The sequence below is a fragment of the Aphis gossypii genome, chromosome 1 (genome assembly GCF_020184175.1).
Source record: "Aphis gossypii isolate Hap1 chromosome 1, ASM2018417v2, whole genome shotgun sequence".
Classification (NCBI taxonomy): domain Eukaryota; kingdom Metazoa; phylum Arthropoda; class Insecta; order Hemiptera; family Aphididae; genus Aphis; species Aphis gossypii.
Genome location: NC_065530.1, coordinates 84,594,383 through 84,615,007, shown reverse-complemented (window position 1 = coordinate 84,615,007; position 20,625 = coordinate 84,594,383). Strand labels below are relative to the sequence as shown.

At 30.3% G+C, this 20,625-nt stretch overlaps 1 protein-coding gene across 2 annotated transcripts in view; it reads right to left on the bottom strand.

The window, feature by feature from the left end:
* Positions 1–4,910: 4,910 nt before the first annotated feature.
* Positions 4,911–20,625, bottom strand: part of LOC114132450 (ubiquitin carboxyl-terminal hydrolase 48-like) — a 42,447-nt gene continuing 26,732 nt past the window's right edge. For both annotated transcript variants that reach the window (XM_027997946.2, XM_050205122.1), the window contains 4 exons: positions 19,653–19,868; positions 14,697–14,825; positions 8,961–9,021; positions 4,911–5,697 (listed from right to left, as the gene is read on the bottom strand). In XM_027997946.2, the coding sequence (XP_027853747.2) occupies positions 5,678–5,697; positions 8,961–9,021; positions 14,697–14,825; positions 19,653–19,868 (426 nt within the window). In that variant the 3' untranslated portion in view covers positions 4,911–5,677. The remainder of the gene's footprint in view (positions 5,698–8,960; positions 9,022–14,696; positions 14,826–19,652; positions 19,869–20,625) is intronic.

Below are 20,625 nucleotides of genomic sequence, written 5' to 3'. Positions count from 1 at the left end.
CTCGCCAAGTATAATAATAATAGGCACCTCCTATATATATAGTTTATAATGTCTAATGTCTGTTCGTGTGGACGCGAGTCGCATTATAATATGTACGAGTATATACATATATATATAACCTAACACATAATAACAACGTATATAGGTATATATACTCAAAGTATATACAATATAATATATATTAATATTATCGACACAGTAGAACGGTTCCGCGGAACGGACGTCATCCGTGCACGGCGAACGCAAACAAAAGAGACCCGAAAAACTTTTCCTCCGTCTATACAATATTATATTATAAGCCATAATAATATGATATGATATGCCTATACCCATTACACACTTATATATATACGCGATGTACGCATGATGATGACAATAATAATGTAAAGTTAGGTGTAATGATGTTTTCACCGTTAAATTCAATGCGTCGTCGTCGGATGTCGACCTCTGCCCCCGCTACACCGACGAGTTAACTTACGGGAGTTTTGAATTTCACTAAATCAATTTACTCGAAAATTACAAAAAAATATTCCACAAAATGTGAAAATAATAAATTATCAAAAAAAAAAAAGAAACCTTATAAGAAGTTAGAACCAATAAGTCACATAACGTGTTATGTATATCATGTCAGTTTTATATTGAACAAACAACAACTTTTCATGATTACTTTTTAAATATTTAAATATTTTTAACATCTGTCATTTGATTTGGAAAATCATTAAGGACACAATTTATTACTGTAACTATATAATATATATAATCTTTAATTTAATAGTTTACCTGGAAAAAAAAATAAATTGAAATGTATATAATATAAATATATATTTTTAAGCTTTGGTTATCAAAGTTTGGTTGCCAAAATTATTTAAAGTATATCAACACTGAAATTATATGATTTCCATCACATTTTACTATTTTGGACATTTAATATCACAGTAATGAGATGTCCCCCTCACGTCAAATGAATTATGAAATATTAATAATATAATATTTCTATAATTTGTAGAATCTAATATATAACAATGTGGGTACACATTGTGTACTACACAAACATTTGCACGTTTGCTGTCAAAAAAAAAATGTCTATTATCGGCTTCAGTCAAGTCAGTAAACACTCGCGAAACCAAAATTAATACGATTAACGCATATATTCAATAAATAAACATTTATTTGAACCGTTTCCACACAAGAACATGCGATGTATTACAATAACGATAACGATGGAAAAATGATGATGGTTAAATGATGTTCAGCGTTTCATTGCGGGATATTCGAGATGGCGAAATGATAATGAACCAAACAACGATCGAATGTATAAAAAAAAAAAAATACCGAATACGTAATAAGTAGTGCCGAAATAATAATAATAAAAAAAAAAAAAAACAATAAATAGTTTTATTTTATTTCCGCCGAACGATTTTATGTGACTGCCACACCATCATCACCCACCTATACTTATAATTTCGCATCAGACATATACCTATTTATATTATCGCGGGTCTTTGTACGCGGAATTAAACATGTCGTCACGACCGTTGATTGCAGCCGAGCTATCGATGTACGTGTACAATGTTACAGTGGATAAATATATACTGCAGAGACACCTCACACCTACGCCAAATCGTCAGAATAAGACGGCAGGCCCGGCCGACAATTGTCGAGTAATTCGTTTTGATGAAGTGTGCGCGCGCCCGTCTCCGGGGCACTCTACCGCGAGTTGCGCGTCCGTGACGGTCGGTCGTCGATCGTCGGCTCGTAGCGGTCCACCGACCGCGGTCGGTCGTCGTGTAAAAATATAATAATAATATCGTGATGGGCGGGAGGAGAAAAAAGAAATCTACAGAGGTGTACGCGCGATGATTTACGTCTCACCGGGAATTATTATTATTAATAATTAAAATAATAATCCGATTATTAGCGGCGCGTTAACCGTATAAAAAGTGAAATATAGCTCGGAACTTTCGTGAGGAAGACCATAAAAAATAAACCCTTTCCAACGGAATTGGCGACGGTCCAACATCGCGCGGTCGGTTCGACGCGAACCGATGAGAACGACGGCGCGGCATGTGTAATACGGGGGGAGGGTTGGAGGACGAATGATGCGCGAGTATAATATACGTAATAATACAACTCTTGTTTTTGACTTGAACGGTTTCTCGGGGACGTCCGTTTTTTACTGTTATTTTCAACTTAAATTGATAACTTTTTAAAACCAATGTTTTTGCGATAAACAATTAAAATATTATGTAAAAATATAATATGACCCATTCAGTTTAGGATAAAATTTGATTGTTCCCTCTATCACAGAATATTTTTCAATTATTTAAAATAATTAAATATTATATTTTGATGAGTTAAGTTTAAAAATATAGATTTAGGTTTGCTGCTTAAAAAAAAAAAAACTAGTTATAACCATATAAGAGATGAAATGATCACCAAAATTGTCAGAATTCCTAAAACGGTTCTCCAAAAATATTAAATGGTAACCGACACTGGTGTATATTGTAGGTACATTATATTACTACGACCGCAGTGTTAAAACGCCAAGAGAGTTGATGCATTCCAAAAATATGAAAACGCAGACCGGGAAATCGGCATTTTTTTTACGGAAACTGACGTTCGGTGACAAAATTCGTAAACATTTTGACGTTTTAAAAACAAAACACAAAAAACAAAAAATAAAATCCCAAAAGAATGGAAAAAACTCTCTCGCACACCTGGGTGGTCGTCGGGTAGGTACGTCCCCGTAAAACGTCCGACATACATTTATAGAGCGATTACCAAAATAACAGTTTTTGAGTAGAAAAAAAAATCCATGCGCGCGCGCATTTGTATAATAATTACATAATAATATACACAAACAGTACTTACCTGTACGGATAAAAAGTAATAGAGCGTTGGCGTACAGCGAAAATGGCACGGGGCCATTGTTTTCGTATAGGATAAAACACGTGTAATATAATATATTATGGAATTTTATAGCCTACATTATATATAGTGCGTATATTATCAAACTACCTACTTATATACTGTCCATGTCCACGGATTTCGGCGATACGGACGTACATCATAATATACAGATACCAATAGAGATCTATAGAACGTTTAATAATATATGCGCTGGTATAAGTGATACAGTAGAAATAATAACGTACTTGCTGCGTTATAATAGAGTCGGGAAATCACAATATTAAAAAAATACCTACAACAATTAACGTTTTTTTGACAACGATTTTGTTTTTTTTTTATGCTGGAACGGCAACGTGCCTAAAACTTTAAACAATAATATGCCACCTTACCGGTATTATTAGTAGTATAAATGGTTTATATCGAGGACTCAGCAATTATCATCACGTGTCAGATAATACGTTCAGAGATCTTATTCTTATAAAAATAAGCCTTAACATTTAAATCCGTTCTCCTTATATAGAACAAATTATTTGTCTATGGCGCAACTTATCAACTGTTTTGACCGAATACTACAAGCGGTCTTAAATAATATGGCCATTGGAGAAGTAAGAAACTATAAGAAATGGCGCATAATACAAAATGGTTACATCAGTAATAAGAGGCTTATTATTATGAATTTAAAGCAATTTACTAAATTTTACTAGGTATCATAAAAAGAAAATTCTTCTTAATAGAGAAAATATTAACATGTGCACTTACCACGCATAATATTCTTTTTCGATTTTCCTCCTTATTGTACTACTGATTTGTATAAAGCGAAGTAAAACCAGAAAGGAAATCTTCTTAGTACCTTTTTATTAATTTACTTAATTAGGGTAGTAGAAAAAGGATAACTGATGCAATGTATTTTAATTTATATTTTACGTGCAAAATTAACTGAGCGGTTGGTCATTCTACGATTGAAAAACCTTACTAATTATCGCTATGAGTACATATTATTATATTATTATTATTGTTATACTTGGTGTGTATAACTTTAAAATAATAAAGTTCACCAATCATTATAATAGAATAATTATAGGATTTTGTTCCAAAAACCAACAGTAACTCTGAAGTATTACCCCTATGCAATTTACATACACAATTTGCATATGAATTAAAATCTTTTTTTTGTCACATTTTTGACAAAAAAAAAATTATGCAAAAACATACATTCTCATAGGTACACATATCGTTACCGGCGGACTCCTTCCCTCCTAATATCTCAAAACGGCAAGGAAACATATACTCTGCATCAACCACTATATCGTATACACGCGCCTTAATCGACAGTCCAAAATGGCCTAACTCAGTGGGTGAGTCCACACACAAGCATAATACACTATTAGAATTTATATATTAGACGTAGACATAAACAAAAATCTAGTGATGGTTTTCCCGTGTTTTCGGCAAGTTTTATGTAAAACGATGTCATATGGCTCATGTTAAAAAATAATGAGTCTCGTTCGCGGTGCACTTACATTATAATATCGTCAGAAAGACGACAGAAACAATGACGACAACACTACTACTCGAAGTTTTCACGCGCTCCCCATCTCAACAGATTGGATGCAGGCACAGTAAGTAACCGAGATAAAAACTCAGTCATCGACACGACCATAACGGCATAATAACAACAACAACAACAATATCACGAGGAATTGTACTCACGGAGTTTCGAGCGACTTTGCGCGCACTATAAATCATTCATCGTCGCGAGGTATGACGACAATTTATAGGGCCGCGAATATTATTATAATGAATGGATTTATGTTTACGCCCTCTTCTGTAATTTGACTGATTATGTTACATTATATCATCCGCAACGATAACGGTACGGATGTCGCGTTATTGTTGGCTAATAAATACGGTAGCACCATGCAATTTGAAACCACCTCCATAGGCACACTAATATCACTATCCAAGTACCGGCAAAAATCTACGAAATTAAAACAAATCAATTTTAATTTGGTACATCCTTTTGTTCCGGTTTTTATTATTATAATAATTATTTTTATCTTCACACACAAAGGTGTAGGTACGAAAATTTAACATCAAAGCAAGTTACAAAAATAGTAAGTAATTCATTATCATAATATAACACACGCAAAACTTATAATTTCTCATTAAAACATTTCAGTATCTAGTTTTTATCAAAAAATATTTATGTACAATACTATAATATGATAATGATAATAATAATTAATAAAAGATTACAGTATAACAACAAAAGCTTGGAACGATATTCTCTCCTGGCTTCACAACGATGACATTACATTAACCGGCGGAGAGATGACAATATTTTATTATTTACAGTGCACGCGTTGCTTGCACAAACGCATAAATTATCTCGATGTAAACAAATAAATTTAAATATCCCTGTCTAAAAAAAAAACCTATAAACACATATTTTTAAAATAATATAAAAATATAATTATATTAACGATTTTGTTTGAAATAAATACTAAAACATACTCTAATATTATATTATATACATACGTAAGCGTTTAAAAAAACTATTTAATAATAGTTATCTACTTAAAAACTCATTACAATATTGATATATACTATACACATGTCATACACTGTTATATGTGTGTGCGTGTGTGTGTATATATATATACATATAAATAAATAAAAATAATAAATAATCTACCCATATGGATTTTTTTAATTAATGTTATACATATATATATATCTTTATTACACAAATTTCAATTCGGATTTTTCAACTCATGAGCTCGGTACCTGAAAAAAAAATTAACTATATTATTACATATACTTTCAGCGTAACTAATGAAGGAGTATACTGTAAGGGTTAGTTAAAATAATATTTAATTTCAATATATTTGTTAGATCCATGAAATAGTTATATACGTATATGGAAAAATGTTTATCGTTTCAATTGTGTTTGTACGCACGCCAGATAAGTTGTAAAATAAAATATCGCACTCGATATTTTTAATAAGAATTTAGAAAAAAAAAATCTTAAAGCGCGTTTCTCACGGTGGCGGTGTATCGTTAACACGGCAGCTATCTACAAATTGGCCGCGATTGGCTTACGATCGTTAGCTAAGAGAATAATGCTGGAGGAAAGGGGGTCGTCAAGTGATTGAGGTGAAAATAATCCACGCGAGCCGGGCAGGGGACTTTGGCGCAGTGGTCTATTGCGGTATACGACGTCAATTGTACCTATTACTATACATCACGTGTCAGGGTAATAATAATAATGAATTAAATTTGTTAACGATGTCGGAGAGAAAATAAAACGCATCGAAAGAGGGGGAGTAGAAAGAGGGACAAAAAAAAAAAATAATAACTACAAACGGCCAAGTGCATCATGTATCGTCGTCGGGTCCCACGTGAATTGCACGTATATAATATAATATAATATAGTGGTGCGAATATGCTCACGCTGCAACGCACATATTATTAATATCATGATTATTATCGTTGCAGATTTACGGTCGCTAAACACATATTATATATATTAAAAATATATACATCGTGTATACTGTACAGGGTTTCTTGGTTTAATTGACGATAAAAACGAGTATAAGAGAGCCCAAGTGCGTTGTATACGTCAAGATTGCAGTGCGTGTGTATATACGTTGGAGGAAAAAATAAATATTACTTTTACACGATACGCACAAACAATATAGAGAGATCTGAATTCGAATTGCGCTAATTGGGCGGCTATATAGAGTATACACTATACATAGATGACAGCAGTTTACAGACGGCGCTGACATGACTCGAATCCTATACGAATAATGATAATATAATAAATTCTTAATACTATAAATCATAATATTTAAGTTCAAATATTTTATAATTTTTCGAATAGAATGTTTGCTATTCTGTTAAGTTCATTGTGCGGTCCTATACTCGTGTTTTAGTATAGATTACTATAAATATATAGATAATTCTCAAGTTCAATTCAATTTGATTTAAGAGGACGTAATATCAGCATATTATGTTGTCTTCGTCTTACACGCGTACGATATAGTCAATTTTCGTTCACCAGTTTTAATAGCGTGTTTTTAGTTTTGATATTAGAGTGAATTTTTTCCTATTGTCAAACTTTTAAAAAAGAACATTATCAAATTCTCGTTGCTCTTTTAAGATATTTTAATTTAAAAGTTAATTATAAGAATTTTTAAATATTATTGATACTCAGAACTCGCTTAAAAATTAAAATATCGTACAAAACCAACGAAAAAACACAGATTATGTTCTTGCCTAGAATTTTAAAATAGTACAATTCACTCAATATCAAAACTTAAAGCACACTATTAAAACCGGTGAAAGAAAATTTACCAAGTTGTATGTGTATAAGCCGGAAACAACACACACAGGTCTAACGCCTAATTAAGATTTATTAAGTAAAAACATTTAGTGTTATCTTTAATTGTAAAATACACTGCATACAAAAAAAATTCAAACCTAGGAAAGTTATTTATTTTTAAAACTCAAAATGTCTACCTTCTTAAGCATATTTTGCAGTTACACCTAATACTAGTGAGATTTAGTGATTTCATGATAAAATAATTCTATAATCCATGTCCAATTTTACACCTCAATCGGTTCGGCTGTATTAATGAAATGGAGATTGGTAAAAATAATCAAAAAATAAAATACTAACATTGTATTTTTCAACAAATCAAATTAAAAATTCAAATAAAAAATACTTGAATTAACATTTTTAACTATTGGTTATCACCTAGTTTTGGTATTCATATAGGCATTGTAATTTTGTGCATTTTAAAGCAAGTTTGAGTGACGTTACTCAGGAAAGTTTTCGACGTTATTACCTCGTGTACCGAGACCATCGAATGAGGGGAAGAAGCAAGCCGTCAGTGGTGGAGAGTGTGTGTACCAACCGGAAATGACACGGCCGCGATATAATGATGATTACGATGATATTATGCGTTGCGGTAATTGCGGCACCGTCACCGCCTCTTGTCCCCCCGCAAGTATTTCAATAATAAAACCAACATACGCATAGTATAATATGTACATCTATACACAATGACTTCCGCCGTCTTGTTTTACGTGATTACAATTTTTCGAATTCGGGTGGTCACCGCGGTCTTGTTCTTCGTAATAATAATAATAAGCCTATAGTGGGTTAAAAGTCAAAACGGAAATAATCACGTGGAAATGCGATTGTGGCTTTGTATATAATACCCCGAGGAAATATAATAATGCCGTCGTTGTCGTTGTTGTTTTCCAATGTCAACAGCTCTCCGCAAGAATACGAGCGTGTCCATTGCATTCTATAATGTATGTATACACAACATAGACACGCGCACATACAAAAATTATAAGAGAATTTATTTTTCTACTGATCAAGTAGGTGTTTTTTTTTTCTACTAGTATTGCAACGAAACTGTCAAGTGATTTATTTTAATTTTAATACAATACTCATTCAATTTGCCTACGTGCGGTTATAAGTTATTAGAATGTAAATAATTGTATATTCGAGAGAACGAAAAATTTAATTGAAGTGCATAAAGTCATTATGATGTGGATGAAAATTTGCATGAAGAAAGAAGTTAATACCGCGTCAAGAAATTGATAAAGAGCAACATGAATTTACCAAAATACTATATACTAGTCGATTATTATATGTTCAGCATAAAAATTGTTTCATAACTACAAATGAAGTGTTAGTTAAGTAAGTAATGGTAATAAAGATGTCACTAATTAATAGTTTTAATTCAATCTCGATGCGTATACATAACAATGCGTGTGAAATGAAAAAAAAACGTGTCAAGAAATACAAACACAGGAAGCTAGTACATCCGAATAATAATAGCTCATATAAGTCCCTTTATATATATTATGCGGTACAAATGAGTGTTAAAGCCATCAAAATGTTTTCTCACATTCCATCATCGTTCTGTCACACTATAGTATGATCCAGTTTAAAAACGAATCTTTCTAAGGGACGATCCGTAACGGTTTGATTTTATATTAAAAAAAATTAATGCATGTGAACAACTAACCTTTGAAGCCAGCTTCCTCCTCAGCAACGAATTCTGGTAGATCTTCGGTAGGTTCGTCAAACTGTAAAAACATTTTATAGTATTATATTTTTTGTTAAATACAACAAATCACTATTAAATATACCAATATAATTTAAGTAGTACATTATTATTAGAAGTAAGCTTCGTAAAATCTAGTTTTAATAATTTATTTAGATAAGGTTACGTATATATTGTATATTGTACCTACACGATCCTCACTGTAAAATAGTAAATACAATATTTTAGACATAACTAGAAACCATGATTAGATTTTTTAGTAGCAGTCATATTCAAAACTATATTTCAACACTATACAATATACATTGTGTATTTTTTCACTACTACCTATCATTTTAAAATTTCCATCAATACTCACAAGTTAAATACAATAATGCTTTCGTCTATAATCTAAAATATAATTAACACTATTAAATCGTAGTTCATAGACTTAACCTTATATAATATTAATATTTCATAATAATTGTTGGTAATGTACTATGACAACAATATGTATATGCCGCAGTATAATCAAATGCTTATTCCAAGTCAGACAAATAATAAAAATGTAACATTTTTTATTGTATTAAAAATTTAGCTATATTTTTTTTTTTATTGCTATTTCATACTAAAAAAAAACTATGTATTATTTATTAATATGTAAAACACATATAGGTATATGAAATATTTAATTTCGTGTCCATTGGTTCTATATTGTTTTAAAACTTCAATCATAAATATAAAATATATATAGAAGTAATTAATAATTAGATTTAATAGTATGAGTATAAAAAATGAATAAAAACTATATTATAACTACAAAATCTTGTATATTTTTAGTAATTACTTGTTATTATAAGTTATTGTTTGGTGGAATTTGCTGAAACATATTTAACATTTTGTTTTTAAAACATAACTCCTAACTCAATACAGATATCAGGTTCTCAAACAACCAAGTACCTACATTAATTTTCCAAGGTAAAAACCAATGGAACTTTTATTTTAATTTAATAAGAATATATATATTCTTATTAAATTACTATATATAGTACTTATTACTCATACTATAGGGTATATAATATACTCGTACTATCGTCTACGCATATCACACCTAATTAGTAATTGCCTATATATATATTTATGATTAGTTTTAAAACAATAGCTCACCGATGGTCATGAAATTAAACATATTTCATCTACCAACATAGTTACATAAGTTTTTTAATATAAAAATAATAATAAATAATTAATAGAAAATATAATTAAATTATTATTAAAAAAAATACAAAATGTTTCATTTTTATTATTTACCTAACTTGAAAATAAATAGGAATTAAGTTAAATTGCATAAAAATCAAAATCTTTGGCTAAATGCCTAGGAATTTAGTAAAATTTCTAATTGACTATATTATGTCTACGACATATACATTATAATAACGTATCAGAAATACGTAAGTAGGGTTAGAATGTTAGAAAAGAAATTATTACTGGTGATTTAAAATTTTAAAACGAAGTAATATACTTTTGTATTGTTAAATGCATAGGTACACAAAATTTTAACTAATACATAATGGACCATCAGCTTTGATAGTGTGTATACTAAATATATAGACAATTTGAAACAACGAATGATTTTAATTCGAATAAAACTGTAGGTATGATATAATATTTTTGAAATAACATCATTATGTCAATATAAAATATGATGCATATGTACTTAAAAAAATATTTAAATTATAAAACAATAAAATGGGAAATATGTAAATTAGATTTTAATGGTAATACATAAGAAAAAAACTTAGATATTTTAAAGAATTCTATTGAATATAATATAGGTAGAAGATATAATAAAATAGCAATAATAATAATTAATAAAATTTAACACATTTTATTGCTCCTGTAATATATTTACGTGAGACGATGTATAATGACTGATAAGTATATAAATATTACTAAGTCCAGATCTCTTTACATCAAACATATCATACACCTATTTTGTTAATTTTTTAACGTCTTAAATATTTTAATACGTATAAAGTATAAATTATAAATGTAGTTTAAATGGTCGTTTATGTTGAAGAAATAATGCAAAAACAATATTTTTTACTATTTTTATTTTTGCAAACCTATTAGTAGAATAAAGAAAATATTCTCATACAGTGAGTTAAAATCCCAACACTGCAGTAGACCCTATAATAATATTAAATATTAATATTGCATATGTGTGGTCTCTTTGCTCTGGCGGCATACGAGATGCGATGATAACATCATATTATTTTAAATAGAAAAAAACGGCAATTTAAATAATTTTCAATTAGATACGACCAATTTAATATTTCGTACAAACCGTCGAGGGAAACTATATTATTATTACACAGATGATGGAAAAAAACGTTTAAGAAACCACCACGCGAGCACACCTCTCGTGGGCGGTGTAGTTATCATTTCATTAACCCATTAGACGAATTACCCTGGTAGTCTAAGGGTTGTTGTTAAGTAATTTTTTATTTATTTTTTTTTCATCCAATATTATAATTAAATATTATCATTGCGCCTCGCTTTCGGCACACAGTATACATACACTCAGAGGGGTATATATACGCACGCCGTACACATGGCGCCGATGCGTGAACGGTTTTGTATTCTACACTTCATATATTATAACGATAGCGACGGCACATGTGTAAATGGACGTTATATATATATATATATGGGTGACAAGTCGACGTCGTGGGAACGAGCCTGGAGGTCTGGATGCACATGTACCGTTTTTCGGGATCAAACTGCTGATATATATATATATATATATATATAGAGAGAGAGAGAGAGAGAGAGAGATAGTTTATTCGGGAGAGCGAAAGCGCCCTACGTATGCATGTGGTGTCAACCCGTTACGAGGTATACGGTAGGTTGATCGGTACTCTGCAATAAGCACACACGCGCGAGTGTATATACCTTCTTATACGAAAAAAAGGCCATTGTCCCCTTTACCTCCTCGTCACGTGCAGAGTACAGTCACGGGTTACTGTCCCGATCGTTCGTCGGACCCTCAAAGCGTCCCAGGAGACACGAAATACGTCACGGTCTATACAAAGATGTCAAAATATTTTATGAAGCTCTCGTGATCAAGTCATAAACGTCTAAATCGTAATTCCCGATCGTTTTCTAAATGGTACATTATACATTTGCTTTTTCTGTTGAAATTTTAAAATGATTGCACCGGATAATATTATAAATTTTTGATTTTAACCAATTTTCATACTGATAGCGTAAACATCCTTTTAAAAGTTTTGCTGATCAGAAATAAACTAGAAACATTTAGAATATATAAATTTATAAATAATATGAAACCGTTTTAGGTGAAAAATATTTTGGAAAACACATTTATCAATGTAAAAATGTAAAAAATTTTATATAATAATATAATATTTCACTACAGTCTACAAGTAGGTATTTATTTGTCAAAAAATTGACACATTGGCTTGGTTAGGTTTTTTTCGTAGAAGTGTGAATGAATATATAAAATACGTATCAATTATATGTAGTACTATAATTTATAATAAGATACTACGTAGTCGTCCAATGATAGTGTAAACAAATTAATGTATATAATTTGAATACATAAATTTGGGTATGAGTGATAAAAAAAAAGGAAGCTAAATGCCAGGAATTATTATTGTTTGTTAGAGGCAGGTGATGGCCGACCAGTGGTGGAATGATTGGAAGGAAAAAACACATATACCAAAGTAAATGGAGCACCGGGCAATTATTATGCTCGGGGATTCCGGAGACTAACGAAAAAAACTAACCTGGTAATTCACGGAGCACGTGTCTCGGGTACCAGACACGATCGCGTTTCAGTAGGTATACAGAAAAAAGAACGGAAGACGAAAACGCGTCGCCGTCGATGAAAAAAAAATCCTAAGTAAATAGTTTATTTCAATCGGAACCCATTCAATTCAGCTGCCGACAAATCAACTCATTCGTTATTATATTATATATAAGTAGCCATGGACATAATCTACCTTAAGCTTTTTTTGTTTTCGAAACAATACATATCATCTGCAATACCCGGACTGTTGAATATTTATTAAAAGACCTAATAGCAATGTATGCTTGGGGTTGTGCAGGTGAATCGCCGGAGTGTAGTGTTCACGAATCATTTGACGTGCAAGTCATTCATTATAATATAATCGGTGTGCGCGATAAATGGCGGTGGTGTACCGCAACTGATTTTCGATGCATGTAAAAGGAGCACAATGAAAAAAAAAACTTATTTCTAGATAAATGATCCGAAACAATTTAAATATTATTATTTTATACTTTTTTAAGCTTTTTATCACATCAACGGAGCTACATTTGCTAGTTTTAGAATTGTATATACTTACTACATTTTCTAATAAAATAAAATAAAAATAATATCATCACAATAAACGTTATGTAAGTCCATCCTGACTTTTGTTACGACTACCACACACTGCACATCGTTGATATTTTTTAACCAAACTTCAAGATGCACTGTATCAATAATTTTAAATCGCGTTAAAATATTTCACATGCCAACCACAAGCACAGCCCTTATATTTACCTATTTTACCTATAAATAGTATTTAATAACGCATTTTGAGATTTGTATTTGTATTATTATTATGATAACTATAGTTCTTATAAGAACATTAGTACCTCCACTATACTACATTTAGTTTTTAGTTTTTAAAATTATGTCAATTTGATCATATTTCATTAAATTTTGTTATGTAAAATGAAAACATATTTATGTAATACAACATAGAATAATTATTAGTTGAATTGTTTAAGTAACTTTTAAGTAATTAATTACGAAGATATAGAAGCCAGGAAAACAGCATGCTCGTTAAGTGTTAAGTATATGTGTTTCCTTAATACATTTTTTTATAAATAGATAAATTATGATTTCATATTTTAAGTGTCATGAATAATGCTGTGTGATATATTATAAGTTAATGATAAATGTTTGATATTTACGTAATATTTAAAAGATCGAATCTAATATAGCATTAGCATTAGCATTGCAATAAGAATGGTTGGAGTTTATTTGATAATAGGTTTGATACATACAAAAAAAAATACTGATATTTTAGGGGACAAATAAATCATTGTCAACATTTAAGGAGTAGAAAGGTCAATAAATACAGTAATATTCCTGGCCAGTTTGAGAGCTTAACTGTATCTGTAGAAACCATTCACTTTACCGAGAAATCTTTAAAAAAAAATACTTTACAAAATATATTCCAAATATTCCTAAATCGGACACATTACATGGAGAAATTATTATTTACTTACATACCTACCAGATATTAGTTTAAATTTTATTAATATCATAATAATGATAAAAATCGAATATTAAAATAAAGAATTAATAAAAAATTATACTATTATTTTTATTTTAAAATACTTTTTTGGCATTTGATTTGAAAAAAGTTTTGTGCGACACCTTTTTTTATTAAATTATTGCTGTAATTTAGACTAGATAATACAGTATGAGGAGGTTATTATAAGATTTTTATAATGATATAATCTTAATAAAAAAATACTTTTTATAATTTATTTTATAAATTATTATTAATAATAAATGTACTATTTATAATAACCTAGTTATATTATCTTACACATATTTTATCTTAACTATAAAATTTAAATAGAAATATTTCTAATAACTAGTCAATGAATTCTGCTCACCTTTGCTAAAATTAATGTATCTGGAAGAATTTCCAAGTCAGCCAATGTAGCTTCATCATCATCTAACTTAACACCTTCTGCTGTTTTCAGATGCTGATCATTGGGCATGACGTTGAATGCACCCATGATCTGTGAACACAAATCATCAAAATTTAAATCACCGTAAATAAAATTATCTTACAGTTTATTTGAAAATGTAATTAAAAAATACATTTCCATTATTTTGATCTATATTTTAATTTAACAAATACACACTGTAAAAAAATGATATGATATCAAATACAATTGATTAAATTGATTAGATTTAACTTAAAAATATTATAACAGCATGAGAAGTAACAGAAAGACCGTTTTAATATTATACATAATAAACATTATAAGTAATTAAATAAAATAAAATATAATTTCAATAATTTTATTACATACTATATTCGTTCTTATGTTTGAATAAAATTACAGTAATCGCCTCAAGTATAATTTCTCAAAAGGATATATTTGTACTAATAGGATACAATTAAAATAATTCATGGGTAGGATTAAAGGTCTATGGATTTTTATTTCAAAATTATCAGTCAATCAATGTCAGCAGTTAAGCGACTGCAGGTGCTAAGCTAACTCTGCACAATTAGTTTTCTCCGTAAGTATATTTTACTGTTATGAAATTATAGTTAAATTATTTCCGTCATAGAATAACAAAACATATGAATATGCTTATGGTCAACCGAATGACATACGAAGTATGACGCTTGAAAAAGTTCACACAGCAATGATTAAAACGTCAAACAAAATGAGATGGTGGAAAAAAATCGAATGAATAAGTTTAGTGTGTTGCGTCAAGTTTAAAAACGAAAAAAAGAAAAAGGGTTTAAAGTTATCCAATGTCCAGCCAATTTAGCTCAGAGGGTGGGAAAGTTCTCTCGGGTAGAGTTCACACTCTAACACACAGTTACAATTTCGCAGAGCAGTTAATCACGTCCGCCCGGTGTCCGATACACTCTCTCGTATATACACAGTGTGTGTAAAACCTTTGAATTATGATTAAAGATATACCGAGTAGAGATTGGATGGGAGAGGGACGAGACGGTGTATTGGTAAGAGCGAAAGGGCGAGATAGAAGGAAAGGGTGACTTCTTCGCAGTAAAAAGCTATTCGGCCTTAGGGGGTTTTGCTGTCGGGGCCAGCACTTACGGTCATTTAACCCTCTCCTAACCTTCATCTGAATGTTCTAGATTAATAATAGAACGGTAAACTGTTTTTTGTCGTCCTTTGGTCCAGCCTGACGTCATTAATATTTCCACTCTCCCCGATCCTCTCTCAGCAGTCAACTATTAAGGGTCCGAGCAGTAGCAGCAGCAGTTATGATAACGAATTCGGCGCTTAAATACATATACTACACACCCTCCTAACACTATAACTATTTGCTCACTCGACATTTGCATCTCTCAAACGGATTTGTCTCCGGCGGATTACCAGCTCAGTTGATAACGTTCTTATAAATTATACCAATTAAGACGGTCCAAGCATAGTAATTACAGTTAACGTCTTTGTAAATATTAGAAACGATTAAAATCGATGTTAAATTACATTTGGTTGATTTTAATAAACACAATCGTGAATAATTTAACGAAATAGATACTATTTGATTTGGCTATAGATTTAGTTGGACTTGTAATACACTTTTTCGAAGATTTTAGTTATAAAGTATATAAACTCAAATATTATACTTCAATAATTTAAATCAAATTTTAAAATTACAATTTTTTAGTGTAAATTAATTTTAATTGAAAAATAAATTAATGCTTACCTAATTAAATCCTAAAAACACAATTAATAATTGATATCATAGTAACGATCACACAATACATTTAATAAAATAGGAGAAATTCTTTCAAATAGTAAAATATTGTAGTTATCAACAAAAAAATAGTTTTGTTTAAGAATAGATATATATTATAATTTTTAACATAACCTCCTGTCTAGAAATTTTAGTTGTTACAATAATATATCTGTTATGTTTAATTTAGATAGTACCTATTTTAATTTTTAATATATCAGAATTTAAAAGTTAAATCGGTTCGTTCGCAGCATTTATTTTTTTAATAATATACATATAGGTAATATTATAGGGAACATCAGTGACATAATGTGGTAATTATTATTTTATAACATTACCGTCGACATAACATAATATATCCTTTAGACATAAAGATAGAACTTAAGTTTAATTTATTGCTTATTCTTGAATCACGTAAAAAATTGAGTTTTTATTAGAATACAATTATAATACCACATTGCTGCAACCTATCAACTATGGACTGCTATACATTTTGAAATTTATACTACAATATTTAACATAACACTAGATCTGTGGCTAATATTGACGACCGATAATCAAATCATATCATTCGATTCTAGTCGATAATATAATTTAGCATTCTCTTTGGCGCGCTAATCACTGCGGTCGCATTAAAGTGGTTACATTGCTCGTGTTTTCCATTTGCCATTCTACATCGCTAATAATAAGTGCGTGTCGTAAAAAACAATTGTTTTGGTCGAGGTGATGTTGTGGAGGTGGTGGTGAATGAGGAAGGGAAAATCAACATAAAAAACCGAGATTGCGGCGGCGGCAGTTAAACGCCACCAGCGCGTCGCGAAATATTCTGCCCCGGAGCGTCCTGTAACGTTGCTCTAGCTGCAGCCCGCACGAGTTCACTCCGTGTTTTTAATGACTCAATATATAGTATAGGATAACAACACAATAATAATATAAATATTCACCACGACGACTTCGGCTATTGTGGGTTGGCCGAGCACACATAAAGAATATTTATAATATATAAAGCCATCCGCACACGGATCATATAAACCTCCCACAATAATATAAATATGTTTAATATATATATTATTCTCGCGTCGCGCCTTTAAATTTTTGAAATCGCAATAATTATTACAGCTTTGTGGAGGGAAAACATTTAAATCTACTCCACGCTCCAATAAATAATTATATGTTTGACGAAGTTGATAATATATTTATCATATAACTATACGGCGAAGGTAAATCAAAAAAGCACCTATTTGTAATAAAATCTGTAAAAACAAAAACTATAATACACTTGGGTGTACTTTAAACAATAATATTATTGACTTTAGAAATGTCAGCCACACATGCATGAGAACAAGTCTCCGACAGGATTCTACAGTACAATTACATTAAGCCTGAGTTTTGAAATGTTCAAAGCTGTCAAGTTTTAACCAACTGACTTTACTGAGAAAACTGAAGATGAAATGGGTTGAAGTGTGTGAATACACGTCTAATATAATAACCAAGGGCTAAGTTCTAGATAACATATGTCAGAGATGGCATTCATTCTAATCTTTACAAAATTACTTTGCTAGAATACATGATATAGATAATAGGTGTTGTTACCCGCAGACATAATGTACATTTTAGTAGAATAAGAATTTTGATAAATACTGATTAATATTATAGGTTTATGGTATACACATAGAAAATGGAAATATTTTGTTTTGATCTTATATTACGTATTATATTGTAACATTCATTACACACTATATGATTAATTAACATAAAGTATACACACTCAACACAATTTACACTCCCGAATTATTACTTAAGTAATATATTAAAATGACACACGGTACTAGTCGACACTGACCAAAAACGCGAGCGAACCAAGCAATACAATTATTATTAACAGCCATCTACCAAACTGTAAAGTATATTTTAAATATATAATTATTAGATACATAAACCAAACGTGTGTTATTATTGATAAACACCTCATACCAGTTCTCTAACCCCCAGCTACGAAAAACTTATCCATAAGGAATAGAAAACCTTTCTTATTGGACAGTTAATATCGTAACAAGGTTCTGCCGACGACGTTACAATATGACGTGTAGACATAATTATACCAATAAAACAAAGTTATTGTTGAGATTGTTAGAATTTTATAAAACTTATATTCCATCGTTAAAACTTTAAACCGGTCTCGTTCAATTACTCTTGTCAAATTAAATTATAAATTATACGACATTGATGTACGAGTAATAAATTTTCCATGGTGGAGAATCATAGGTAAATAATAACATGTTATCAAAGCTCACAAATATCTATACATTTTAGTTTAATAATAACAGTAAATTAAGTGTCTAAAGACATTCGTAAAAAATAACAGAAAACCTTGAACTTTAAGACCCTAATGTTACTTATTTTAAATTTTTATTCTACATGTGGTATACTATAAGTACTACACTTGTCAATATAAATACATACTTCCAAATCTACATCATTCAAATCATATATGGTCACTTAATTTTTTTTCGGAAAAATATTTATAATAAATATTACTAAAATATGTGATGTAGAGAATGCCAGAATACAAACATATAATATATTATTATATTGTGAATTATATATTATCAAGATACAAATAAATATAATAAATGCTAAAGATAACAATACATTTGTTGAAAAATATCAATTTTAAACGACCGTAATGTTATTGCTATGTGCTGTCAAAAAACGCTATTTTATATTATTTTTACGTACCCGCGTTATTTAGATCTGTATACATAATATTATTATGTTTTGTTATCTCAATCAATGAAGGTATTAATTCGATAACGATTATCTTTGGTTTGGTTTAGTTGGCTAAAGTTTTTAACCACCTTTTAATGGTATAGCAAACAAAATATGCAAATTTAACAATTTTACTTGAATTATTATTATCTACTTCAAAAATTTTAAATGATTGATAATTTTTTTTTTCATAAAGCCTACAATAATCGTACGGTTGACTTAACTCAATTCCGTAACAGTACCGTTATTTCTATACAAGACAACAATTTTTAGCAATTTACACAATTATATAAAAACAAATGAACAGAGTGCAATGAAGAATAAACAATAGGGAGTTATCATAACCAGCTTACCTTCATTTTGAGATCAAATAATGTGTCATTTGAAGAAACCACGATCAGTTCACCCCTAGGTCTTCGGTTTCGTGCACTTCTTCTGATTCCCAACTCTAATGCGCCGTTGTTGACATACGTGGGAGCGGCGGCCGTTGTCGAGCCACTAGTTCCACCGCCGTTAAGGCATGTCGTATCTAGTTTAATTTTCTTCGAACAGTTGCCCCATAATTCATCCTGCAAACCAAACGCACAATTTAGTATTTTAAATATCATTCAGTGACATAAAAACATCTTGAAACGGTTTTCAAAGCTACAGTTGGTATGCAAATAATATATCTACGTGTATAATATTCGTATACATCTCATATATACTGACACGTCACCGATGCGGCAACATGACAAAGTTATAGGGGGTAATATATGTATACACGGGTCGGTAATAAAGTCGTATACAGTCATATTTTACGAGTCGAGATAAAATCACGCCCTATCAGTATATTATACATACACACGACATTCCTAATTATTACGGTCTGTGCCTTTGTATACCCTTTCGATTATTCGCTAGTGCCGGTAAAATGACAGACAATTTATAACATACACTGCTGACACACACACGTGGACAGAAAACAGTACAGAGATGAAAATCCTGAAAATTATCGCCTTAACGTCAAAAACAAAAAAAAATTACTTCTGTTACGGCAGTCTACTTTAATGAATAAGAAATCATTGACGAGTATATCTTATGTAATAAACGATGACCCTACAATCGTGCAGCAGCTATTGTGTAAGTAATTTGAAAAGTGCACGAGTTATTATTTTATCTCTCATCTACCTAACCAACACTTATTGATAATAAATCAAACACGGTATCAACAGGTAGGTAGGTAGTTAAAATAATAAAAAATGCATCTATAGTTTCATTTTTTCCTCTCTCTCGTGTTTACTTTTTAAATTACTAGATATTATATTATACATGCATTTGATTTAT